Source organism: Falco biarmicus, chromosome 2, assembly GCF_023638135.1.
Source record: "Falco biarmicus isolate bFalBia1 chromosome 2, bFalBia1.pri, whole genome shotgun sequence".
Lineage (NCBI taxonomy): Eukaryota > Metazoa > Chordata > Aves > Falconiformes > Falconidae > Falco > Falco biarmicus.
The window spans coordinates 83,840,063-83,867,366 of record NC_079289.1 but is presented as its reverse complement, the minus strand read 5'-3'; the positions used below and the strand labels follow the sequence as shown (position 1 = coordinate 83,867,366).

The following is a 27,304-nucleotide window of genomic DNA, read 5'->3' as shown; positions in this document are numbered from 1 at the left end:
CATAACAATCTGCTATGCTTCCTGTAGAAGCCAGTTCTGGAATAGTTCACCCCCGTATTGTCAACTTTTCCTTTTTCAGTTAAACATGCAATTCTTCACAGGCCAGTGACATGTGACAGCTATAAATAAGCATCTTGGATGAATTAAGGGGAATGGGTACCTGGCCCTTCTCATCAGCTGAACTGCTAAGCAAGAACCCCGGGAATAAAAAGGAGAAAAATGCAGACATCTACGGACTTGCACCTACTCTGTCAGAATCCCGTCAGCAGTGTCCCGTCCCTCTGGGGTGTCCCAGAACACTCTGGCTGTCAACTTATTGGGCTCCGCAGTTTTCTCCTTCACACTCGGGCACTGGATTCTTGGAGGTTCAGTATCTGTTGAAATAAATGTCACAGAAATGGGCACCGGTGCATCTGTTACAGCTATGCATTTTCTTCACAGCTCTTGCCCTGTTGTCAGCCTAACCCAGGACCACCCTCAGCTGGCCTCCTCAACACTGGAGCCATCCCAGCCAAGGCATGTGGAGCCTGTGCTTCTCACCTTTTTGTAAGAAGAGTAAGAGATGACAATGATCAACGCCTTGCAATGTAAAAAGTTAATGAAAAGTATTTATTGTAAATTTCTTTACATAGTAGTCCCCAGTTAAAAAGCAATGTCAACAAATGGACATATATTTAACCCTAAGCTCTAAGGAGGGCTACCCAAGATGTACCCCAGGAGCCTGGATGTTCTATTTATCTGCTCTTCCTTTCTTTGTTCACCTGTGTGGTAGATACTGTGATTAAGAACATTTTAAAAGTATACTGAACATAAATCTCTCTCTGCATGCTAACTTTGCACATTGGTTATTTTTCCTGCAATAATGGCAAAAAGAGAAACAACAGAAGACTGACACAATTGTCACTTTGCAGAGAATTGCTGCTGCATTTGATTTTTTTTGAATAATTCTTATAATAATGCCTTACAGGTAACACAAAACAAAAAGTAGACCAGTATATTTGGAAAGCTGGTTTAACTGCTACCAGAACACTGTGATTATTACTCAGGAGTAAAGGAACAGTAGGAATGATAAAAGACCCTGATGGATGATAAAGGTGATGCACAGCTACTTGTCTTCAGCCATGTTCATTGCCAATCCTGCCAGCATAACAAAAATGCGTGGGCCAACCAAATACAATCACAATCATTAATTGAAAAAATCTACATTTAATAGCTTAGTCTCAGGTTTTTGACCATGTCTTGGGTTATGTCTAAAATGAGGACTAAATCCATGGAGTCATATACCGGCTTTAAAAATGAACAGAGACAGGACTGCTTTTTACCTGCAAATAGAAAGCAATCCCTAAAACACTGCTTAGATTTCAAGGATGGCAGGCCTTGTCTTTTCATTTGCAGGGTAGATATAAAGCACAATCTGGCTTGCTTTCAAAAATAATAAAAAAAAAAAAAACCAATGAAAAACCATTTAGGTCTTTATAAAGCATCAAATATATGAAACGATTTCATAGACCCTCATATTCTACAAGTTTAACTAGGGCAAGTGCAGCCCCGCCCCTTCAAACTTTTAACAGGATTCCAAGAACTTTGGATCCTCGAAAACTAGCTTCTCTCTGTTTCTTCTGTAGAGCTTTCCTCCAACCCCTGCAGCTTTGTGAGGCATTTCCATAGGAAGAGCTCATGTCTTAATTTTGCACATGAAGGAGTCAGGGAGACACAGGCAAGTAAACGTCGTACTGAAGTTGCTCAGAAAACATCATGAATACTGCAAATTACCTTCTACAAAAGCTATTTTTTGTGGGATTTTTTTTGGTAATTAAACAATGAAAATGTATCTCCTTCCTCCTATACTATTGGGAGGAGAACTGTTGATTTCTTTGTAGATCCTACTGGAAGGTGAAGCTAGCAAGAGTGGGTTCCCACTACAGGGAGTGGAGCAATCACAAATGAACAACTGAATCCGCTAAACAGCTTTTGAAGCTTCCTGTACTTTACAGGAACACCCTTCACTACTTCTTTATGAATTCTTTAACTGTTTCATTTTGTAAATTCATTCACTCCTCCTTCTTTCATCTGCTACATATGCAAATGAGCAGGATTTTCAAGTACTCTGGCTGTAGGTAGCACTTTGTCTCCTTTCCTCACATCTCTTATTCACTCCATCATTTTTAGAGTACCTTCCCATTATGTGTGGAAACCTGCTCACACTGCAGTCAGTGAGAGCTCTGCCCTCCTCTACAAAACCACGTAGCTCTCAATAACCCCCCAGTGTAGCTGAATTAAGGTAAGAAATAACCCAGTCAATAACCCAGTCTCACCAAGGCTGGTTCTGGCTCTAGTTAGTTTACTGTGGCGACAGCTCACCGCTGTGCTATGGACAGTATACATTAAATAAATGATGCTGGAATAAAAGACAGAACAGCATTTAAGGACCCAGTGTTTTAAGCATTTAATTAAACGGAAAGCTAATTACACTATTTAGTACAAAGAAGACTGGTTGGCACGAACCAGCTTGGACTTCCACATCGTAAAGACAAACAATACAGTTACTGTGGGAACCAACTCACCAAGCACCCGGGGGTCAGGCAGCCTTTTTAGCTGGATTTAAAAATTCCTGGAAAAGATTTTTTCTTTGGTCATTTCAGCTGCCTCTTAGCATTCAATAGGCACTAAATGAACCCTACCAGAATAACTCTGCTTTGAAACAGACCAAGAGAAAGCAGCTGTCTACCAAAGAGGCTCTTTAACTGCAGTGGCCACTGGGATGCCTTAAAACAAAGAATGCTCAGGTCTTTTCCTTATGTCCTTGTACAAAGTTGCAGCCAATCTACAGCACGTTAAGCACCTTGGCCACAGCTTGCAGAAGGAAGACTGGTCTAAAACCAACCCAACCCGTTTAAATGCAAAGAAGGTGACCAGAGAACAGGCAAATGCATAAGTGACAAAACTGAAACAACCCTGCAAAAAACCTTCAACAAAATGTATGATGTGAGCAAGATGCCCAACCTGCAGGTCAGAAAATTAAACTGGTTCCAAAACAAACCCCAACAGAGGAACTCACGACTGCTGAGGAGGTTTTATCAGAGAGAAAAGCCATCCTGGAAGCACCAGATTGTCAGACTCTCTTGCTTAGTAAGTATTCCTAGCCAGAGTTGGAGCCAGGACATGATGCAAGGTTATCTGACCCCATACAGCTCATCTTATGCTTTTACTAGTGTCACTGCTGAAAAGCCAAGCGCATTTATTTAAGCTGTTTAGCTGGGTTATGTATTAAACAGGTGGATCTTGCCCGTGAGGTTAAAATCATAGGCAGAGAATTTGAGTTTTCATAAAAAATGTGGTGCCATTCAGCCACATTCTTGTAAGCTGTTGCTTTTCTTGGCTACTTGGCAGCAGCAACTGGTACTCTGGCGCCACGTGGGGAAGCAGCACTACAGACATGGCATCTGGAGGTCAGAAGTGGAATACTGAATTTTAAAGCAGCCTTTTGAACTTTGTGGTGAAAAACATGAAGTTTTCAAATAGGTTTTAGATTTCTTTATTTATGTCTTAAACATACTTCTGCGGGTGGCCATATTAACAATGTCAACAAAATTTAAAGAGCTTGTTAACTGCACTTCTCATAATTTGTTACGGTTTACATTTACTTGCTTGTGAATTTGGGACGACAAGAGGAAAGAAACAGAAGGATGGTACTGAATGGTCACTGCTTGCTTATTTAAGAGGCTGTATGGGTCAAGTAAATGGTCTGCTGCTACATTAATACACTGGTATTACCGATTTCTGATGACATTAAATGATGGCTGGAAGTTAATTCAAAACATTAGTCTGTGTCAAAAGCATAAAGAGATGCAGAGACTGGAAATCATGAAAAGGGGGAATGAAAAACATTGTCCTGCACTCCCCAATCCCCTCCACAAAGAATTGCTCTGTATTTCAAAATTCCATTATCAGGGCCTGTATAATTAATGACTCAGAGTGCAAAGCTTATTTCAGACATCCACAGTTGGAAGCTGTTAGTTAACTGCCTATCGGTACAGACTTAGGATGTGACAAGACGATGACTTAGCACAGTGACAGCCGTTTACCACAACCTCTGTTATTAAATCAGCAGGAAAATTAAACCTTTATAGAAGAAAAGACAGTGACATTTTTCAATCTTCTAGAGGGAAATACTTATTTCAATCTATGTTACAGTGCATTAAGGATATAATAGAAACATTACTCAAGTGAGTACTGGCATTTTTAGCTAACTGATAACCAAAAGCAGCTGTACATTGATCTTTTTTAATCAAAGTTATTTCGGAAACATGAAGGATATCTTTCCTCTCACAGCAGGGGGACAGGGAACAAGACGGTCTGCTTTGTTAGGATGGAATACTCACTGTAAGGGCTTCTGTAAGCAACTGCTAAAACATACCTAATTTTCTTTTTAAAAATATCTTTTTCTCCCCCCTTTTAATGAATACCTGTTTCAGCAATGACGTCAGCCTTATGCCGTTCTTTACATGGATCTTTGCTACTGCACTGAAAACCCCACACAGTTTTGTGCAAAAATGCCAAGCCGTGCAACTGCAGTACAAAAGGGTAGAGGAAATCCCCTTGTTTTCAAGAGGATTATAAATTTGGGTCTGTAGTATCTTTGCCATACTTGATGCCAAATAGCTGTTGTGTCCCCAGGATACTTCCCCCCCTATTGGCAATGACATGAACTTTACCAGCCCACGTCTATGATCACATGTAACATCCCTGCTGAGCACAGTGCAACTAATGACTTATATGCTAAGGTAAGAAATAAACCAGTCTCTTCACCTGCATTTCATTGCTCCCCTCAGCTTAATTTTACTTTTCAGCTGAAAGCGAGCTGTTCAGCCAGTTCTCTCCTGGCCACTGGTAAGCTTTTGTAGGCTGCAGTTCACTGATGAAGCTTCTGTAACTACTGAATTACGGTAAGGGATATGTGTTCAACTGCAAACTGCATCATACTTTTAGAGTCGTGTCTTGCCAAAAAAAATAAAAAAATCCTACCTATCAAAAGGTCAAAAGATACCAGCACACATTATTAAACAGTTTGCTAACTGCACAATTCACTATTTGCGCACAGGAACTGTGTGCACACAAGGTTTGAAGGGGTCTTCTCCATACTATGTAGTACTATCAGCACTGAAATAATAGTATTACTTTTACTGGGTTACTTGGGACTTGCAATAACCTGCGTAACAACTATCCTGCATTTCTGGTCCCAAAAAGAAACATTAGTGCTAACTTAGCCTCTTTTTTTGCTGAAGAAATACTTGCTTACTCTACTCTGCCAGACAGCATCCTCTGTAATAAACATCTCATTACTGCAAACAGATGAGGTTCTGAAAGTGCCAGGAAATACAGAGTACAACATTTTATCATTCCCAAACTTAAAAGGGTTTGTTTTTCTTCCTCTGCCCACACCACTGAGAAGGAGAAGGCTTTTGTTTTTTGTAAATAAAAACAAGAGACACCATAAACAATCTTGATCAAAGCAGCAGGCTCACTTCTACATTTGTACAACATCGAGTAACAGGAAACCTGAACAAAATTCTACGAACGTCAGGCCACAGTGGAGCGACTCCAAAGCCATTTGCTAACTTAGACTGAGCCACAGGCATTCTGAGGAAAACCAAGTTATTGTACACAGAAAACACTGAGCATAAATACTCCACCACCCACACTGTAGCCAATTCAGATGGCAAAAAAATACACTTCTTTGTGGGTGGCTGCTGAAGCTTTTATCAGAGACTTCCCAGAAACAAGAGTAGCAGCTGAGACTTCACTATCTGCTGAAATCTCATTAGTAGGAAAGCTGAATCTCAATATTTGTTTATCTCTCTTTTGATTTATGTATATAAAAACAGTTATTCCAGCTGAGGTTCCCAGGAAACCGCTGACTATGTAATGAATATTGCTCACATAACTAATGTGAATTAGGCTGAAATTTAGTTTAGGCTTACTGCAACCATGCTGGTAACTACAATCCATTCATATTCCATGGATATATTTGGAGACCATGATCTCAAGAAAGAAAAGCAACAAGTCAGACAAAGAGTTTAGTTCCAAACCTGCAACTCAGTAAGCTGCAGAGAGCAGGACAGACTCCAGCATAGAGAACATGCTAGGCAAGCAGCACAGTAATTACAGACTACCAGCCAGTCACCCAGGAGATCAGTGAAGGCTGTTATAAGCATTGTAAAGCACTGACCATTTACACCAGCCTCATCTTTATTAAAGTGATAATGCTTGGAGCTGATAGCCTGTGTGTAAGGAAGATGGTTACTTGGGAATGAAAGTACTAACTGACAGAGAATGCTCTGTATCCCCTGGAAGATGGTTCTCTGCTTCCTCAAAAAGGACAGTTGCTTTTTCTACCCAGGACCTGAATTAAAAAAACATAAGCAATTTGCAATTTGCTTGGAGGACTTGGGCACCAGCAGGTACCTCAAGATGTACACTTTCTGGGATGCAGACCAACCGTCCCACTTACCAACGCAGGATGCTGGTCGGCCACTCCAAACTTTGTTGTCCATGCACGTTACTATACGGTCACCTTTCAGCTGGTATCCTGGTGAACAGTAGTACTCACACCTTGAGCCAAAGTAGGCACCATCTAAACACTTGAAGCCCCCGTTGGTCGGCATGGACAGGGTGGGGCAGCGCTTTTCTGGAACAGAAAACAAAGACTTCTGGAAACCTGCTACCCCACCTTTAGAGTAAAGTGAGTATGGAGTATTACACAGAAATAAAGGCACAGCTAGCAAATGACAAGTGGGAGAAAGTCATGTTCCACATGAGTTTTTTCATGGGATTCTTATTAGCCGCATTTCAAATTTAACTTTACATACACATCAGTGGTCTAACACAATATTTGTGTTAGAAAAAGATCACGAGTACCTATTTGTCTGTTCTCAGAAAAGGTTTTACTGCAAGAGCCCATTTAGACCCCTGATACAAATTGCATCAACTTATAAAATCCAAGATGGACAATACTCCAAAGCAGCTTTATGACTCTGTCATAAAACTATTCCCACAAATTAAAATCCCAGTCATAAAACATTCCCTATCGGCCAGGAGTATTCGTACCACTCATGATACTTATCATGCCATGCACCACGGTAAGATTCTCAACCGTAAGCCAATCTACATATCCAAGTACATTGCCAATGTCTAAAATACCAATAACAATCTAAAGATCACTGTTTCAAAGGCAAATAAGAGTTTATTGTCTGCTGAACCTGCGGTGCAAGCTGCACACACAGATTTCATAGCTACTTACGTTTGCACAGCACCTTCCCAGACCAGCGTTTGTTTGACTGACAAATTAGCTGCTGAGGGCCATGCAGTTCGTAGCCTTTTTGACAGCGAATATCACACCTTGTTCCCAATACATTCTTGTAATATTCCCCTTGAGGTGTCCTGCAGTTTGCATAACCATGTTTCACTTTAATGGGGGAGCACCACGGTGTTTCTGGCACAGAACAAAAAACCACACATAGTACTTTGCAAAATGTAAAAGGTCAGACAGGAATATAAAATCACTTACTTTATTCAAGGTCAGAGAGAAGAAATGGAAAAGTTTTATTTAAAAACCACCAGTCCTCAAAGTGGAGAAGTAACACTGCAGCAAGTTGCACTAAGTCTTATACATCACAAGGTCAGCCCTTCAAAGACTGGCAGACCTTTTTTATTACAAATATTAAAGACTGTAGCCGTTAGATCCAGGCGTGGGGGTGGGGGTGGGGGGGGGCTATGTTTTTTGTCCGTGGAATAAGCGTGCCACCATGTGGACAGTTTGATGACAACCAGACCTTTTTTCCCCTCTTGTTTTTAAATGGATACATTTAACTTCCCTTTGGTAACAAAAGGTTGCATTAGGAACACCTTTGGTCTAGCTGTAGTTGTCATCTTTAGAACTCTTAGCTCTTACTGCCCATTAAAAAAAAAAAATCTTCTGTAATAATTTGTGCAGTAAAGGACATTGCCTTGGCTGAAGTCTTTGATAGTTCAAGCTCTCGCACAGTTTAGAAGGGATGCAACTTAAATAAATCATATTGCCAATACATCAAGCTTGTCTGTACGTACCCTCCACCTGTCAGAACAACCGTTCAGAATTTAAGTACAGCTCCAATTTTGCAAAGTTACTTTCCAAGTTAGCACCCAGGGTTGAGCCTGAACTGAAATTTGTGAAGTGTGCAAGAATGGCAGCTCCCTCGCTGTTCTCAGCAGTTCCAAAGTGCCACACTGAAACACTCAAATACTCTTTATACTGCCAACACAATATAACTTCTACCAGCAAATGAACACGATACCATTGCCATGATGAAATCTGAAGGCAAGTATGCAATCCAACAGACTAAGCGAAGAGCTTTCAAAAAAAATCTGTTCTTATTTCTCTCTTTCTGGTAGTAATTTGTAGCTTCCTAGGGCAACAAGCATTCAGGCACAATGCATACATATGACAGCACAAACCCCTACACCTCCTACTGTCAAATCCTTTGGAGTGTGTTGATGTTCATTCACAAGCATACTACATGCTTAGCTCACATTCAGAAAAGGGAACTCAAGCTGCAGAAACTTAAATTCAGTTCTAAATGTTCTAAAAGGTCTGGACTTCATGTGTGATATTCTTCACCTCAAAAGAAGTATCATGGAAATGTAGCCTGGCGTACAAGAACCACCTTCTAGTTTCCCCTGGATGCAGGACAATGACATAGATGGATCTGCCGAGTTGGAGGAAAACTGGAATTTGGCTGGGACTTCTCATGGCTAATGCTCCTACCAAACTCATAGGAAAAAGGGAAACATGCACGTAAACCTGAAACTTTAATAATGGGTTAGGGCTACACTTGGAAATACTCAGGGTATGGGTACTGTCTGCTTGTGAGGATTTAACACCGTACTGTGATACTGATGGCTGCTGTATCAAACAGAGACTCCCCCTTCCCAGCCAAAGCTTCAAAATCTTTATTTAGCTTTGACAACAGGGTGCACCAAGAAAATCATGCTTTTTCTGCAGCCGGCAGCTTTTCAGGAGGAGTTTCCTACACAAGGAGTGACTAAGCCTGCCCATTTTCAGCTCCAAGATTTGAAAAGGACATGGCAAGAGGGAGGGAGGGATTGCAAGGCAAAAAGAGAAAGATGACAGGTCCTGAAATTGTGTGACATGCAGGAGGCACATGACAAAGCTTTTGAAGTTTGCAAGAAAGTTTGCAAGAAAGACAAAAAAACCTCAAACAAAACAAAACAAAAACTCAAACAAAACAAAACTTTTACTCTTCATCCTTACAAAATCACAGGAGAGATTTAAAAATAATTTCTAGATCATCTCTGGCAGATGTTCACTTCTAGCTCTTAATAGCTGTAGTTATGATGTGCATTTTTCTACACGATTTGGACCAGCTTCACACATAAATAAAGATCAATATGGCCTATTTCTCGTATATGAGATATTTACATTCAGCATACAATGTCTCTAGGACATATTTACACTTTCCCAATGGAAACTACATTTTCCACCTACATTTTGCTGTGCTGGTCCTGAATCAGCAAAAATAGCATCTGAGGACTAAAATCAGAGACTAACTGTCAAGCTTTTGACTAGACCAAAAGTATGTTCCTCTAAACTAGTCCTTTTCTGAAGCAGTCATATTGTACTGTGACATGCTTATTTTTGTATTTCTCCAATACATGCAAAAACCGTTTATAACATTTAAAATAAATGCTAACAAATGCAGTTTAATGCGCAAATGGAAAATGTGTTGTTACAGCTACGGTGGTCTACAGAGAGAAACAAAGCAAGGCTCCTAGGGAGGGGTAATACATCTTTTACTGGACTAAAGGATACTGTCAGAAAGAAAAACAAAACCAGACATGCTTTTGGATGCATGCACTTGAAGAGCTTAGGAGGAACATCTGTTTGATCTAAAACATTATTATGCTTACTGTAGAACTGAACGTGATTAGAAGAAAGTGGGTGAGGCAGGGTTTATAAGGGGGCAAATAGCTGGGTTTAGACCAATTGATATCAGTGAAAAAAACCCAGCTAACTTGAAAAGCTTATGTGTCTGAAAGCACATCAAACAACACAAGAGAGTTTTAGATCAAAGTTTGTTTAAGTGAAGGCACATACTGGTTTTCAAAGGCTAAGCAGCTACATGGAGTATTTATGGAATATTAGGGCGGGGTGGGGCCCTGAGAGGTCACATAGGCTGTTCCCTGCCTCAAAGACAAGATCAGCCAGCCATGATCCTGAAGACTTTGGGAATAAGAATGAAAATACAGGTTTCCCAGGCACCTCTTCTGGAGCTTCACCATTTGTGCTGGGCTCGGTTCACTTACCTGAAATTTGAATTTTTAGGTACCAGGACCTATGTACTGTTTTCCTGTTTAATAGAAAGTCTGCGCTATTCCTCAGCAATATAACAACCTGCATTACTCAATCCTGTGTTTGAAACCACTGGAAAACAGGCAGAAAGCAAAAATGGTTGAAGCCACAATGTTGCCTCTATAGCTAGGGCTACCGTTTGATCACAACAGTATTTAATAAAACATGTTAAAAATTAGGATTATCAGAGCAGTGGCACTAGAGCTGTGATGAACACAAGAACTGCTGCATTTGGGAAGCCCTGCCTCACCAAATACGATCTGAGACAGCCATGCCAAGTGGCAGGAAGGAAAGCACTTTCTAGAGCATTGTTTCCCCCAGCTCCTCAGTCCTGTTCAAACACCAGCCTCAGCTGAACAATTCCTTCACAAGCAGCATGCAAAGTGACCAGCTGTGCTGTTGCTTGCTGGTACATCAGCCAACTGAGCTGAGGGTTCACCATGGAGGAAGGGAAACAATCCTTTAGAAATGCTGTGGGCACAGAAGTCTCTTTTCTCTGAAAAGCTGAGCAAGTTGAAAAACATCCAGATAAAGACAAAAGGGTCTGGTAGGAGGCTGTCTCCCCCTGCCTGGCCGCCCTGCTCTGCCCCCCCCCCCCCCCCCCCAATAAACTGCAACGTTTTGTTTGTTTGCAGATGCCAAAGAGGACAAATTTGTGTGCTTGCATGCACGGCTTAATAAGTATGTGTGCAAAGAAAAACCCAATGCTGCTTACATATGTTAACATCAGTTAAGAAAATTCATTTAGTTATTTGTTACTGGAAAGTTTTATTTGCTGAGCAATGGGCCATACCCAAAATGCTAGACTGCACATACAAGGAGAAGCTCTGAATGTAGCCACTCAGCCCATTTTTCCTTGCTTTGTCTTTCCCCATCCCCTTCCCCCCAATACCAACTTAAATAAGTATGCTAATGAAGAGTAGCCTTTTCTACTCCATAGTCCTAGATTCACATTGTCTGATCCTCAACATTTGGCAGTAGCGCTTCCAAACTCAGGGCAGTTTTTAATATCTGCATGAATGAGTCATTATGTTTCACTTAACCTGGTGACATTTTGGCTGACAACAGTATAATCCATTTTGGATCACCATATAAAAGGAATTTATACAGAATCCACATTTTAACTACTTGCCTGCCCTGGCATGAATTGGCATTGATTTACCTTCATGATCTCTGGAATTCTTTTTCTATGTGTCTGCGGAGCATTACATGTTAAAAAGCAAAGAAAAATTAGTTTACCTAAATAAAGTTTTAGAGAAATATTTCTGCATGTGTTTCAAAGCAAAATTTTATACTGAAGTATTTTACTGGGAGGAACGTAAGACATTTATGAAAACAGCAACATAGCCATAACATCTGTGCTTTCCTTTTTGTTGTTCATAAATGTCTGAATTACTTTATGACTTACCTCTTATAAGGCCCATTGATTCTTTGCAGAGAATCAATAATGTACAAGACACCAATGCCCAGTATTTTCAAGTAATCAAATGATTACAATGCTAGCACATCCACAGATTAGTTTACTAAAAAGAAATGCAGTTATCAATTAAATATTGACAAATTAAATGCTGAGTTTCTTTACCAGCTAGGCTTCTGAGGGATTCTGGCAGAGGAAAAGGGTACTGAGAGAGAAGCAGACTTTTTAAGAAAACGGACATAGTAAATGGAAGATTTACTGGTAGTGGCAAAAACCTTCTTAGTCTTGCTGAATGGCAGAATCTTCTAGAATAGGGAAGAAAACCTGAATTTGCTTTATAAACATGTCAGTCCATTCACTCATTCATCCAGCTACATAATTAGTTTTTGGAATGCACATGTTCATTTGATAAACACACTTCACTTGGCATTTCAGGTAGGAGGTGAACCTGAAATGCGAACAGTTTTATGGGAGGGGGGAAAAAAAACAGTCATGAAAATCAAGTTCTCTTTCATGTGCTTCTACACATTACCATCAGCAGGCCTAGGTTCTGAGTCAGCTTATCACTGATGGTTATTTTAGGATGTATGAAGAAGAAAGAGCAGCTCTTCCTAGATTTTCATGATTTAGCAACCTGATCTTCCAAGAGCAAAGGCAGTGCAAAAGTTACTTACTCAGGTGCATAAAAGAGTGGTGATCAGTACTTGGTCTAACTTCCAAGTAGAAAGTAAATCTTGATCTAAAAATCCATGAGAAAACCCATGGATCACCAAGATTTTATAATCCATTAGAAGAAAATGAACGAAGCTTTCTCTCAGCAATCAGCTGATCCTCTTTAGCACATAAGCAAAGCATTCACCTTTATATCTACTGCGTGCATACACATCTTCATCATCTTCAAGGGGCGAATATCCCGATCCTACAATACAAAATAGAGAAAAAAACCGCAGCAAGAAAGGAAATAAAAATTAAGAATAAAAGAAAGCTTTGCAAAAAGACATGCAAGATTAGGATGCAATAATCTATGCAATGCCATCAGCGCGGGCTTCTCTAAAGCTCAGATTCATAGCAGAGCCAGTTTATAGTGAATTTGGAAGGGGGAATTTTTTTTTTTATAATCAAGCATAATAGTAAATCTCTCTCACTGCTCCTGAAGCAATTTTGTGCCATGCCATGTTGCACATGTCAAGTCACACCTCCTCTGTTATGGAAAGCCCAGCAACCCTGAAGATGATCTATTGAGCATAGAGAACAGAGGAGGTACAGATGAAGGGGCACTTCAAAAGTTTCACTATAAAGTGGTTCCATAGTGTCAGTGGCTGTTAACAGCCATCAGGCCAAACAGCAGCAGTAAAATATGCATAACTGAAGTACAGTCCTCTTTTACAGCCTGCATGATCTTCATACCAAGAACAAAACATGGAGGTACATTACCTGCAAACACAAGTTACACTCAACTCAAAAACACAGTTTGGTATCAAGCATCTTCTGGGGTTGTTCAAAATAAAGACATAGTATAGTTCTGTACTTTAAAAAACCTGTTCCAATAGTTAAAAGCTTAAAATAAAGGTAGAAACTGCTTTATAAAAAACAGAAACCATTTGGAGCACCACCATTCAAGTAATTCATCAACAAATATGGCAGCCTGAAAGACAGCCTTCATAATATCCTTAAGTGACATTTATTTAAAATCAGCAGCTTCAGAGCATAAAGTCTAGTCTCAATTCTAGATAAGTCCTCTCCAAGAAGGGCTCATACAAATCTCCCCTCCGAGAAACCTTTCTCAAAAACTTGCATGCAATAGGCAGGTAATAAAGAGGCTCAGCACGATGCTACAGGAGCTTCTCACGCATGGTATCTTGAATTACAGCTATGGGGATACTTCATCACTATTTGTTGAGGTCTGAGACCATGTTCTCTACAAGCTGCAGCTTAAAGTTATGCTAAATTAGATAATTTAGACACCTCAATAAGCTACTCATTTCATGTGCAAAGCACACAGTTTTTCTGCAGAAATCAAAACAAAGATATGTTAATGGCTAGGATGACTTAGCATAAGGATAAAAGAGTTACCCAAACAACATTTGCCTCTCCAGCATAACTGTCACCATCTGTCAGCAGATTCCACTTCTTAGAAAATCCAAAATAAACTGCCCAGAAACCAGTGAAACTCTACTTCTTAATCTACCAGCCTCAGGAATACCCAGAAGCCCAGCCCACATACCTACAGCTGCTCCACGGGAGCAGATTTAGCACATAGGGTCTATCTACAGAAGGGCAGTGCCTTTCCACAGCACCAGCCGCAGCACTGCTTGCAAGGGTTCAGACTGTCTAAAGATGACACTCTTTGCACCTCCCATCACTCTTTTTGCTGCGTTACTTGTGCATCAGGCGTTAGCGCCAGGACCCACAACCAGCCTGCAGTACTCAGTGGCTCCTTCTGGGAACCACAGGGAAGTGGCAGATACATGTGCTTCACGTCAGACCAAAATCTTGCACCAGTCCTGCAGCTCTGTGAACCATTTAGGTGACTGCATGTGAAAAATCAAGAGAGTTGTGTTCACACATACCATAAAAGTAGCAAAAAACTCATAATTCACCTTGGGCCTAGATCAAAGCTTGTTGTTATCACTGAGAATCCTTTCACTAATTTTCAGAAGGCTGCGAGCTGGGACCTGATGAAGCGAACTTGCAAACAGTTTCTCCCATGAAAGCAAGGGCTTTATATTTAGCACAGGCTTCCTATCGCTTAGGAGCCACTTCTCTGGATTTTTTGTATTTATTATTGTGGTTGAACTTTTGATGCCTAAACACTGACATCTGAGAAACTTCTCAACATAAAAATGTTAAGCTTTGTTGAAGTCTGACTGTATAATGTAAAGAGCAAGCTGTGATCCCTGAGGGCTTCATGAAGACCTTGATATGTAAATAAGCACCTCTCTAAGCATCAATTATTCTGTCAGAAATTGGGATACTCTTAGGTAATTACTTAGTCTGAGGGTTATAAAACTGTTATCTTGGTGTTACCACTCTTAATTGACCAAATTTTAGCATGCAGTGACTTTAGCACTTAAAATCGGTAAATGTTAGAGCTACGTGCGCTCTTACATACTTACCTTTCCTTAGACAAGAAATAATGAGCTCCTTTGAAAGTCTGCTAACAAAAATTGGCCTTAAAGAGCTGTTCACTACTCTTGCCCTGAAATGAGGCTCTGCTTATAGGAGTTTGCCATCTCCCATTTCCAGCTCATTTTCTAGCTCAAAATGAGAAGCGAGTCAGGTTTCCTTCCTAATAAGCAATGTTTCATTACTGTTAATAACCACAACAGGTCCAACTTGGGGAACCACGGGAAAGATCTTTGTCACGCCAACCCTGGCAGGATCTCGCTCCTCACAGACAGCCCACCGGCTGACGCCGGGCCCCAGCGGGGCTGGCAGGGCCTTCGCAAGCCGGGGAGCACCACGGGCCGCCTGGGCAGCGTCCGCCAGCCCAGGGCCACACCACGGAGAACCAGCCTCGTCCAGAGGGCTGTCCCTGAAGAGATGGGCTGGCTCTGGGAGGATGCACCACACGGCCATGCACTGCCCTGGGCACTGCCTCACCCAGCGGTGCTGGATTTTCTCCCGTCTCCAGGCACACCTGTCCCTGCTACTCCTCCCTGCCTCTCTCCATGCTGACCCCCCAGCCCCTGCTCTGACAAACCTGCCCTTACCACACCTGACGTGGCAGCAAGGCTGTCCCACCGCAGCAGGTGGCTTCTGTCCCGGCAGCCACGAGGCCTGACCTGGCACCTCATGCCCCACTGCTGCCACCCCATAAGCAACCCTGAGCAATCTGCCGTTTCATCTTCATCTTCTTGGCCACAAAGCAAGTATTTCTGCTTCACAAACATTCAAAATTAGCTACCAAGCCACATAAGGACAAAGCATTGTTCTGCCTTCAAAGTGCTAAAATTACCACAGTATAAAAACTGGGTATTTGAGGAAGAATGACAAGAACAACAAGCTGCTTTACAGATGTCCTGCATCATGGTTCAGGGTACACCAGGTTGCTGCAAAGACCAGCTGTGGATTTTGTTGTAGCAGATGACAAGCCAAATACATGAAATAACACTTCCATTTTAAGATTGATCTATTACGAGATTGATTTATGGACTTAGGCAATTTTCTTTATGTTAGGAAAAAAGATTTCTTAATTCACAAAATAATCACCACATTTTTATAAGGGGGGGGATGCATAGGAAAGCTTTCTCTTTACATACCTTTTATTAGAGCATAGTTTTAATGCAACTTCACACAACATAGTAGAAAACACATAGGCAGCGTCTATCACCACAAACCCAGAAGTCTGTGCCAAATGAATAAATCCTGGGATATGACTGCCAGGCAGGGCAGGAGGAGCTATGACAGTAAGCCTTCTGACAAGGTAAAAATCCTCATACAAGAAGAATTCATTACTAAGAGAACACATTTAGTGTTCAAACCAGCAAGCCAACGGGACATTGAGACACACAACAGTTACTTATTTGTGCAAAACCTAAATTAAACCATTTCAGGATCAGTTTTGCCTGTGTTTTATGGTTGCCAAATTCACTCCAAGTGTCTTGATGCCAGCCTTCAGGCCAAATCTCATTCAGCAAAACACAAGTATCTCCTTAAGTGGTCTCACCAGCCTGAAGGAGACTACTCGTTTAACCCTAAACCCACTCAAAACTGATCACAGATGTTTACATTCAACATCAAGCAGCTGATGAAGTACTCCGCTGCTTTAGTACCACAATCTACACTCAGTAGAGACTGCTATTCTCGGTTTCTCAAGATGGCTCCATTTCCACACTTACAGCCCAGCATTTGCTGTCCTGGCCAGGGGCCTTGGTCAGCTGAAGAAAGAGAAGCAAGCAGAGCATATAGCTGCATTCATGAATGAGCACAGATTACCGTGACACATTCACATCTGCACACAATACAAGATAGGTAAATGAAATACACACAGCCAACCAGGCGTTGAGCAAGATACTTCCTATATTTCTAGGATCTGATCGTCCTTCCCTTTGTCTTTTTGCTAATGTCTGCAAAAGCTTTGGGAGGAGAGTACTTTGATTGCTACACAAAAGCGACAATCAATTTGTTGGTATTTGCTGAGCCGGGGAAGGAAGAAAGATGCCATCAGATTGCAGAGGAAGTTTTAAGAGGACTTCTGCTGTCCCTCAGTTTTGCTCAAACCCTGACTTTCTTAAGTACATTACTCTTTGTGCACCACAGATGACTAAGCAGACAGAAAGACACTATTCCAGACAACAAGATCCCAAACTTCACCACACTTGTCAGGCACACCAATTCAGGCTGTGGCAGACAAAACCTCTCTAATGGGTAGGTAACCTCCACAATAAAACCTTTCAGATATTACATGGCATTAACCTTTAAATGAAAAACAATCTTTCCATTCTGCCTTACCACCTCAAAGGTCTCCAGAGCTGGAAGAGCTATCAATAATTGCTTAGGCATCTTGATCCTACAAACAACAATAAAACCACACCATCTTGATCCTGAAACCAGGTATTTTCTCACTGGATCATTTGATTGTGACAAACAGCAGCAAGGCAATAAAAATGCACAAAAGATAAATCAATACCAGTAGAAGACTTAAAGGTTTCATTAAAAAAAAAAAAGTGAAAAGGAAAACCAAAGCACCGGTAAGTGAGAAACACAACATCAAAGCCTATGATCGCATATAAACCTTTGTGGAGTTATTCACTGTAAGATCTTCACCAGGGCCACTGGGATTACCAATATGGACAAAGGGAATGAGAACTCTTGTGCTCCATTTTTTGTTGCCCCTGGTTATGTGAGTGATGGCACATGGGCAAATTGAGGGTCACACACACAGGACCCCTCTCCCCATTGCAAAGGTTCACCCATGCAGGTCTGCTAGCAGAACTGGGGCACAAGAACATGATGCCAAGGCAGGCACTGTGTACGCAGGTGTGTACATGAGCATTTAACACGCTATTGTGCTATAAATCCTCTATAATTGAGAAAAGGAAGCAATGTGTGCTCTAAGAGGCATTTTCCCAGGACTGAGATAGGCATTTCTTAACTCCTTTCGAGTTGGATCAAATGAAAACAAGCTATAGACAACAACAATATAGTTCACGAAACCAATTGGAAACTTCTTACAGCGTACTGCCCTGAGACAGGACAAGTTCAGGCACTTAAGCACAAGAGGCTACAGCATTTAGCCTGCAATAAGGGCTTTTTTCTCAACAGCGGTGCTCTCCTCCCTAGTTGAGCACCAGACACACTAAAGAGTTTCCTATCTACTGTACTTGCAGTCCAGCAAAACACATTAACAAAAGCTCATATTTTTTAGGTGATACTATTTTGTCAATTTACACCACTGAGTTTCTTAAGCCCCCCCCCCCCCCCCCTTTTTTTTTCTTTTCTCATGCTTGTTTGCTCCCGGTTTATGAGGACTACCAAAAATTGAGGTAAAATTTGTGAAAATCAGCAGAAGTCAATGTTCCAGTTTATGCTCTACTGAAGCTTGAAGTCTTAAATATAGCACTAATTTGGTTGACAGTCAGCTGAATATGAGCCAGCAGTGTGCCCAGGTGGCCAAGAAGACCAACAGCACCCTGGCTTGTACCAGAAACAGTGTGGCCAGCAGGACAAGGGAAGGGACCGTGCCCCTGTGCTGGGCACTTGTGAGGCCGCACCTCAAATACTGTGTTCAGTTTTGGGTCCCTCACTACAATAAAGACACTGAGGTGCTGGAGCGTGTCCAGAGAAGGGCAACGAAGCTGGTGAAGGGTCTGGAGCACAAGTCTTATGAGGAGCTAGTGAGGGAACTGGGTTTGTTTAGCCTGGAGAAAAGGAGGCTGAGGGGGAACCTTATCACTCTCTACAACTGCCTGAATTTCTTGGTCGGTCTCTTCTCCCATGTAACAAGTGACAGGACAAGAGGAAACAGGCTCAAGCTGCAACAGAGGAGGTTTAAACTGGATATTAGGAAAAATTTCTTCACCAAAAGGGTTGTCAAGCGCTTGAACAGGCTGCCCAGGATTGTGGTAGAGTCATCACCCCTGGAGGCATTTGAAAGACATGTGGATGTGGTGCTTAGGGACATGGTTTAGTGGTGGACTTGGCAGTGCTAGGTCAGCAGTTGGACTTGATAACCTTAAAGGTCTTTTCCAACCTAAGCGATTCGACAAATTTACTTAAATATGTATTTCAGAAAAGATCACTGCATTTACAACTTTTTGAACATTGCTGGGAAATGGAGAACAGAAAAAAACCAACCCTAAAAATATAGTGATAATTTCCAATTTCAGCTGCATGGCAAACTTCACAGAACAACCAAAAGGAAAACAAAGTGGGGAAAAAACCCACAACAAACAAAAAAAACCAGTTGTAATGACACTGTGTGTTGCACACAGGGAAACAATGTGAATTAAATGAGCTTAGATGGCATCTCGTCTGGTCTACGGTCACTGGCTACTGTTGATAATGGGAAGAGAGAAAAGATTCATTCCGCATGCTATCTATCCTTCAAAACAGAGGGGAGCACTCCGGAATTCCTTCCATATTCAAACAGCTGATCAGTTTAAGTGTTTGTAAGAAAAGGATGGTCAATTTCCACCAATAAGCTTATAACATCTGGATTTAGTGACTCCGATGCTTTGCCTTAGAGTTTTATGTTCCACAGTACCTGAAGCCAGATCAAATATATGAATTTAAAAACCTAGCTTTACATGCAGCAGACTGTAGTGCTTCTTGCACTATGGCAGGGCTAGGTCACTCTAAGACCTCAGAAGTCTGGAAGATGTACATGAGGAGGTAGAAAAGGTACCAAAAATGGTCATGACCTTCACATTAGAGGGCTTTATTTTGTGTATAAAAATATTCGCACTCATTTTATGATGGTAGTAAAAATAGAAAGCCAGGTTTTTCATCTCATTCTTTACTGGTTTAACATTATGCCCCAGTTCGGCAAAGCTCATGCTTAAAAACCATTGGCTTCGGTGGGATTTCAGTATTTGTATACTCAGGTGTTTTGTTGCATCTGGGCTGTAAGGCTATAAAAAAACCAAAACCCAAACGCAAAACTTTGTTACAGAAATCAAAGCAGAACAAACAGCAGAGGAAGAGTCAGCAAAATCAATTAATACATAGACAGATGCTCCTTTACTTTGAACCTTCCTACAGGTTAGTTGATACAGAAATGCAACTGTTATTCATGAACATGCTTAAAATGTAGAGAATCTAATGGCAACTGCTCATACTAAACAGTGTTCAACACGCACAGTAACTCAAAAGATCTCATCTGCCCTCCTCCCTCCTCAAAGGATGTTCCCACTGGCCACATCACTTTTTCAGTCCCCTGCTTGACTCAGTCAGTAGTCCAAACTGTCTTTGCAATGCACGGGAAAGCAAGTTAAAGCACTGAAACCCCACAATCTCATATTCAGCAAGAACAGTGCTGAACTGGGAAGTAGAGGGCTCCTGAATCCAAACACAGCTCACTCATCCAGACCAAGTTAACAATCATATGCACAGTTTAGTAGCCCAGATGATTAACTTCCAGAGACGTTTAGAAATTTCCCTGCCTGTATTTATGGAAAAGGACACATAGCACAGATTTGAGCTTCGATGCACACTCACAAGCTCCACACCACTGTTGTGCTTCTATTCCTTGCAGGTATAAAGTCTTTCAGGCACAGAAAGTAATCTTATACCAAGAAGATCCCCTCAGGGCTATACACAGATTAATTCACTGTGTCTCAGTATTGATAAAGATGCAAGCACCGTGTGTTACAGCACAGGTTTTAACTTGCTTCAAGAGAGATGCCTCATACAAGATTCCATCAAAGAACAGCTCTTTCAAAGTCATCATAATCAAAGCACAACTGAAATGCAGAACAGAAAGCTTCAGAATTAGCAAGTTCAAAAGAGGTCAGAGATGTCTGAAGTTTGCATGCCAGCAGTAGCTTATGCTTTGTGAAATAAAACTGTCCAATTACACAGAAATCACAAATCTGATTAGGAAAATGCAGGCAGAGGTTCTTTTCCCAAAAGATAATTCTTACCCCCTCCCTTGCCATCTGTGACACAATGTGACTTACAAAGAAACTCTGCAGCTGACAGCAAGACATGAAGGTGTTTCAAAACAGATTAATTACAAATGTTGAGAAAACTATCGCTTTACATAGAAGTTATCTAACACAACAAAATTCATTTCACATGCTGGCAAATCCTGTGTGACAAAGAAAGCACTACTCCTGGCATAAGGCGTCTCATTCATTTCAATGAAGTCACATATCCAGAAATAGGCAGCCATGCTCATGCAGCTTACTCTTCAAAAATCAGTGGTGAGATGGAAACTGCATGGACACAGAAGTTAGTGTTAGTCCAGGAAAGCTCTGTAAAGTACAATTCAACTCTGCTTTCTTTTATGTACACATGCAGATATCTTAGATACAACAAATACAAAGCAAAACACTTTCCACCACTGATTCTGGTTTATTTTTCCCCCTCCAGACTGGTAATAAAAGTGGAAGTTGTTCAAGTGGCTCTGACTCAACCCAGGCAGAAGTCCTATAACACAGCAGCAGTCAAGGGAAGAGCTGGCAGACTTAAGGATAGGCTACAAACGTCTTTGCCAACACACACACGGTCCAGGAATCTTAGTGCAGTCATAGGCTGCTCCCAGATATCCTGCTCCACTACAAACGCATTTGCTTCTACTGCAATTATGTGTTCAGTGTTAGGATAAGCAGTGTATTCCAGTACTGCTTGCAGTATACCCATAAAATGACCAAAGGCCTTGCATAATTATTTTTTAAATATTCTTCACTTGAAGCCATAAAAAATAATATACTTCATGAAATTTGTGTCCTTACCTTCAATGAAAACAAATGAAGCATTTCCAGAATCCTAGTTCTGGAAAATCTGGTTTGTTCTGGCTTGCTCTTGTGATGTGACATTTTGAATGATTCAGTGGGAAGTGAAGATTTCATCAAATTTTGCTTAAAATGCAATTTCAGAGTTGTAAAACATATATATAGCTGGTTTTCAACCGAAAGTTATTTTTTAAAAAAATACAGACAAAATGGTGAAACATACAGATGAAAGGCCTCTACTATTGAAATAAAGTGTTGATTTCTGTGTGTGTGTAGAAGGAAAGCACCTCAAGAAGCTAATAAAGATATACTTAGGAGCTGACATTAGTACATTTTCAAGAGAAATATCAGTCATCTCCTGGTTTTGTTCCTTATGTCCCACACAAGCCACATTCCCTTGATTGCTGAACAGGGCAACCTACAAGGTACCACTACGATTCATCAAGTAGATGTGCTATGGGGAACAAGCTGGGAGCTTGGCTCAAAGGGAAAAATCTGAACATAACATACATGAACAGTGCTCTCACGAAATGCCAATTTTCAGCATGACCAGTGAGGGGGTTTAATTTTTTTTTTTGTTAGGACTCATTGCCAAATCGAATTTAAGTAACTAGGTGCAGAGAAAGAGGAAGAAGTTAGCTTCCATGATTTTTTAAGCTGGCAAGAGAAGACCCAAAAGCATTTGCTCTCCCTTTTAATGGGCTCCACCGGATAAGGATCTTGCAATAAACTGAAATTCAGCAAAACAAAATAAAAACCGCAAAAAGACAGGTGCATGAATGAAGTCCCTGAATATTTTGAATGGCAGCTACTTATGCCAGCAGGAGACCAACAGGGAGGAGGTTAGAGAAGAATGTTTCCTTTGTTCAGGCCATGAGGAGTTTGATTTTTGCTTAAGGAAGTCTTTAATAAATAATATTTAAAAAACTAATAGCAGTATCTCTTTTTATGATCAAGAACAGTCACAGTACCACAGAATATCATCAAAGAATGGGCAAAAAGTGTCATGAACGCCAAAATGTAAATGAATTCAGCTGAACAAAATATACATTTCTTAATCAACAGATTTCAACACACTGCATTACTTCTACATAAAACACAGCTACCATAGCTGCATACTGCATAATATATTTGTGATCCTGAGCACATATGTGGTCTAAGCCAGAGGTTAGGCCTACCAGGAGAGCAAAGCCTTCTTTATTTACAGCAGCTGTAGGGTTGTGTATGGAAAATACAGACAGCTCTTGATATAGAAGGATTTGCACTCTGTTCCTGACTACCTACAAGAGGCTCTGCGAAGGCTGCCCACACACTGCCCATGGTCTGGACGTCTGTAAGCACCACTGGTTTCTTTGCTGCTCTCACACAGCATCGTCCACATTTGTCAACAGATAAACCTGGACTCTGTCCCATCCTGTCAGACACCAGCTCATATTAATTATTCACAGCTTTGTCACCAGTCAAATGGACTACAATAGCCTAATCTACTTAAGCACAAAGATCCAGGCAATTAAGGGAATTCCAGCTATTTTATAACCCTGCAGCACATCTCCACCTGCCCTCTGTTTTCTAGGCTAGCTTCTCTCAGCACTTCTGCTGACGAATGTTTGGTCCTTTTCTCCACAGTGGTTCAGCACCCTGAGCTGAGAATTGCCCACCTGCACCCTGCTAGCGACCCCTCCGCTTCTGCCAGGACTTTGGAGACTCTGTGACCCCCTAGATATGTGTGTCCAGTGCCCAGAGGCACTTATTTCTGAAATTGTTTTGCTGATGGATCTTACTCACACATCCCCAAAATCAAGCTGCTGTGTGAATTTGGAGTCATGTGGAAATGATGGGCTGGCAGAGAAAGCTTTCACCTCACTGAAAGAAAGCAACATGGGTCTGTTAACAGCATCATTCAGCTGCGCATACCTGGTCTCATCAGAGTTTCCTAAGAGCTGGGATGGCTGCAGCCCTCCAGGACACTGGATAAGCTGCATACCACTGAAGTCAAGAGCCACCCTCACTCAACAGTTTCACTGACTAATCTGTCTCTCGGTTACCTGAAAGGGTGAAAGACGACCTCAGGCACTGGGATGAAACTCTGTTCAGATAAAAATGCTTACATGCCACAGCGCTTTCCATCCCTGACGGCAGGGTACACCTCCATCAGGGCAGCAGATCCTGAGCGTGGGACTCCTGCCTGTGTCACAAACTCTTTTAGCACAAAGGGCTCTCACAGGCCATTGCTACCTTCTGTGCTAAGCAGAGGCAGTTGGTGGTTTTTTTCTAGACTTTTCTCTTGAAATTTAAGAAACCAAGTTTATAACAAATCAAGCTTGAATTACACATAAAGCCCTACATAAACATGACACTTCAGAGGCTTCTTCAACGGGGAGAGGATGAGAGGACAGCGTACGTTGTGAGCAGGTGAAATGTTAGGTGCACTAGAAGACTGCAAGATGGAAAAGCAAACTGGGACTCTGAAGAGGCAAATGTTATCTTACAGGTAAGTGTGTTATCTTTTAAGATCCAGAGAAATAATTCCTATGAACATACTTCAATATGCTTTTTCGCCCCATACATTAAGATATTATAGGGTCTGTAATGCAGGCCTACATTTTAGGAACAGACTGAAAAGGCAGAAAACCAGGAGAAAACAGCAGAAAAACCTACAGAATGCCAATAAGGGACTGAAAAGATGTATTAGTACTGGTAACTAAAAAAGGTAGAACTACTAGTAACTGGTTAGTTAAGTAAAGAATATTTAAACTGAAAGTCTCCTTAATGACAAGTTCCAGTGGACTTTGGGATAACCTTCCAAAGGAAGAGATCAAAAACTAATCCTGATCTATTCTGAACTGGTGACAGATGGAACAAATTATTTTTTTTAAATGCTGAAACTCAAACTGGCACATCTCAGTATCCTTTAATACCACAGCACCAGACACGCTGCTTTCCTCTCTTCTCTTATCCTTGAGTCACATGTTACTTCAGAAGCTCTGCCATTTTAAACATATTTTTCAGATTTTATGAGAAGACTAAAAGAAAGGCTCCCTAGGAAAAAAAAATCTCAGCTGTAAGTATCAGACACTACACCAACACTTGAAAACTAGCATCAGGAGCACCTGTAATCCATAGGGAACTCTCCAACAAATTCCTAGAAAACATAAGGGGAGTGGAAAAATTTGAAGTTACTGACTGTGACCTCTTCTTGCTCTTTAGTAAGTGCAGTGAGTGTCAGAAGTGACAGAGAACCACTGTAAACCCTACACTGGCAGCGAGCTCCCTTGAGGACTTCTCCCTTGAGCAACTTTCCTTCACTTTCTCTGCTTAAGTCACCACTTAAAAAAAAAAATTGTATCTTTTGTTGTGGCTCATTATCCTCAGCTGCCTCAAGCAGGACTTCTCCCCAGGTTAGCTTCAACTTGTCAGCTTACATTTTCTCACTAGTTATCTTCTTATGAATAAATCCAACTGCAGTCCAGAAGTCTGTCACAGCACACTTATGTCTCACTTCCATGTGAGCAGCTTTCTTTTAAAGAAACTAGAAGCATGAACGTTGGGTTCTAGAGCAAAGTCTCTATCTAATTTATATAATGCTATTATATATATATAATATATATATATATAAAATATATAATAAAAAAATTAAAGCATTTTATCCTTGACACCTGCAAACAGACAAAAGCATTAAGGGCTGTTGGTATTAATACTGGAGGCCCTTCTTGGAAGAAAAACTGAGACTTCTAAGGACTCCAGGACTACTCATGCTTTACTAATGCTTTGCAAGGGTATCACAAAGGAGAAAAAGCAGGCATTACACCAGGGAAGAAGAGCTGAAGGAACAACTCAGAGCTATGCAGGGCAGTCAGCAGGTCAAAAAATGAGCAAAGACGACTGAAAAACAGGTGGGGAAAGAAAAAAGGGCAGAGGAGCTTAAAATAGCAAACTAAGCAATTGAAGGAAAAAGTAAATAACTGCTGTCAAGGCTCAGGAGGTAGGAATTTAATTTACTCCTGAAGACTAGTAATAAAAACAGTCTCAAAACAAACAGTGTTTAATATGGAGTTCACAGCCAAAAGCACACAAGTTATATAAACCAACCAATGAGAAGTGGCTTGCTCATATTGCTTAAAATAATAAATGTTAATCATATCCTAAGGTAGATTCAAAAGCGCTTTTGCTACAGTCAGCATAAAATAATGCTGATTAGATTTTAAAGGAACGTTTGAGATACTCCCTCCAAACCCTTGCTCATTTTTCATTAACATCCATGTCAGGGCAACTCCCTATCAGAAAGATATCCTCCAAGTTCCCACTCCCACTGAAAAGAAGAGGGTAAACAGATTTCCTTCTGAAAGAGCGGTTACCAAGGCCATTTGTAAGGATATGGGCTTAGATGCTCCAGTTTCACTATGATACATCTGTATTACGAAAATACTACGAAAAAACACACTGTATTGATGGCTTTTGATATACTAGACTTTGATCTTCTGGTGGTTCTCTTGAATTGTATCTGATGAAATTACACGATTCATGAGAAGCGTTAGCTTTATATTATATATATATACACATTTAAACCATACTGCCAAAGACAATGCTCAGAGGCATCAAGTGCCCCAAACAAGGAAGTAAATAAAAATACATCAACATAAAATTAAATTTCCTTAGTCTTTGGAAGCCTAACTGTTGGTTTAAGGCAAAGAGAAACCTGGCAATATCAATATAACACCTTAAAACTCATTACCCCAATGCACTGAAGCCATGTTTCCAGAATTGCCACTGCTCGTTCAGGAGAGGGAAGAGGGCGGTGAAAATCTACTGCCACTATTAGAAACAGCAGAGGTGACTGAAGCACCTAAAACAGGACCCTAAAAGAAACCTTTTTGGAGAGAAGAATGTGTATGGGGCTAATCTGTAGGTTCTACAAAAGGTACGAGCTTGAAGACAAAATGGAAACAAAATTTTTCCTAGTCCTTGCAGCAAATACAGTGGGCTTCTCCTTCTCCCTTGGTAACCCAGTCCCAGCTTCAGCAGAGCCTCTGCACCACTCAGCCAGGCAACAAGACACCTGGGGAAGCACAAACCAGAAGTGCATCCCCAGCTAGTGCAGGGCAACACAGATAGTGATCATGCACACCCACCTCTCCCCTCCTCCCACCTGCATCACATCACTACCAAATACCCAGCAGCACCCCTTTCTTCTCCTCATCCCTCCCATCCTGTGAGTCCAAGAGCAGACGGCCAGCACCATGGTCCTCAGCAAAAAAGATAATGCCCCGTCTCCTTTAGTTCCTGGAAATGCAGCAGCAGGTTCAGCCCCAGCCTCCTGACACCAGGGCAGAGCGTGCTGGGAAGCAGCAGGGCTAAGCAGGGAAATATGAAGTCGCACTGTATTCAGTGTAGCTACGTTACTCTAGGATAGCCATGCTCTGGGTCCCTTTCGTTACTGGGGAGGCTGACACCTAGCATTGATGAACCACATCTGGCAGGAACGAGCAGCTCCAGCAAGCAAGCTGGCAGACAACTTCAAACTACCAAGGTCAGGGTTCACTTAACCTAATTAGGATATAATCCTTTAGTAGCCAGTTCTAT

The 27,304-nt window shown here is 41.3% G+C and overlaps 1 protein-coding gene across 3 annotated transcripts in view; it reads right to left on the bottom strand.

Moving 5' to 3' along the window:
* Positions 1-27,304, bottom strand: part of SRPX (sushi repeat containing protein X-linked) — a 48,042-nt gene that overhangs the window by 7,440 nt on the left and 13,298 nt on the right. For 2 of the 3 annotated variants that reach the window (XM_056329601.1, XM_056329603.1), the window contains exons 2-5: positions 12,685-12,744; positions 7,301-7,492; positions 6,512-6,688; positions 248-374 (exon numbers count right to left, since the gene is read on the bottom strand). In XM_056329601.1, coding sequence (XP_056185576.1) covers positions 248-374; positions 6,512-6,688; positions 7,301-7,492; positions 12,685-12,744 — 556 coding nt within the window. The remainder of the gene's footprint in view (positions 1-247; positions 375-6,511; positions 6,689-7,300; positions 7,493-12,684; positions 12,745-27,304) is intronic. The other variant, XM_056329602.1, reaches the window with a different exon arrangement.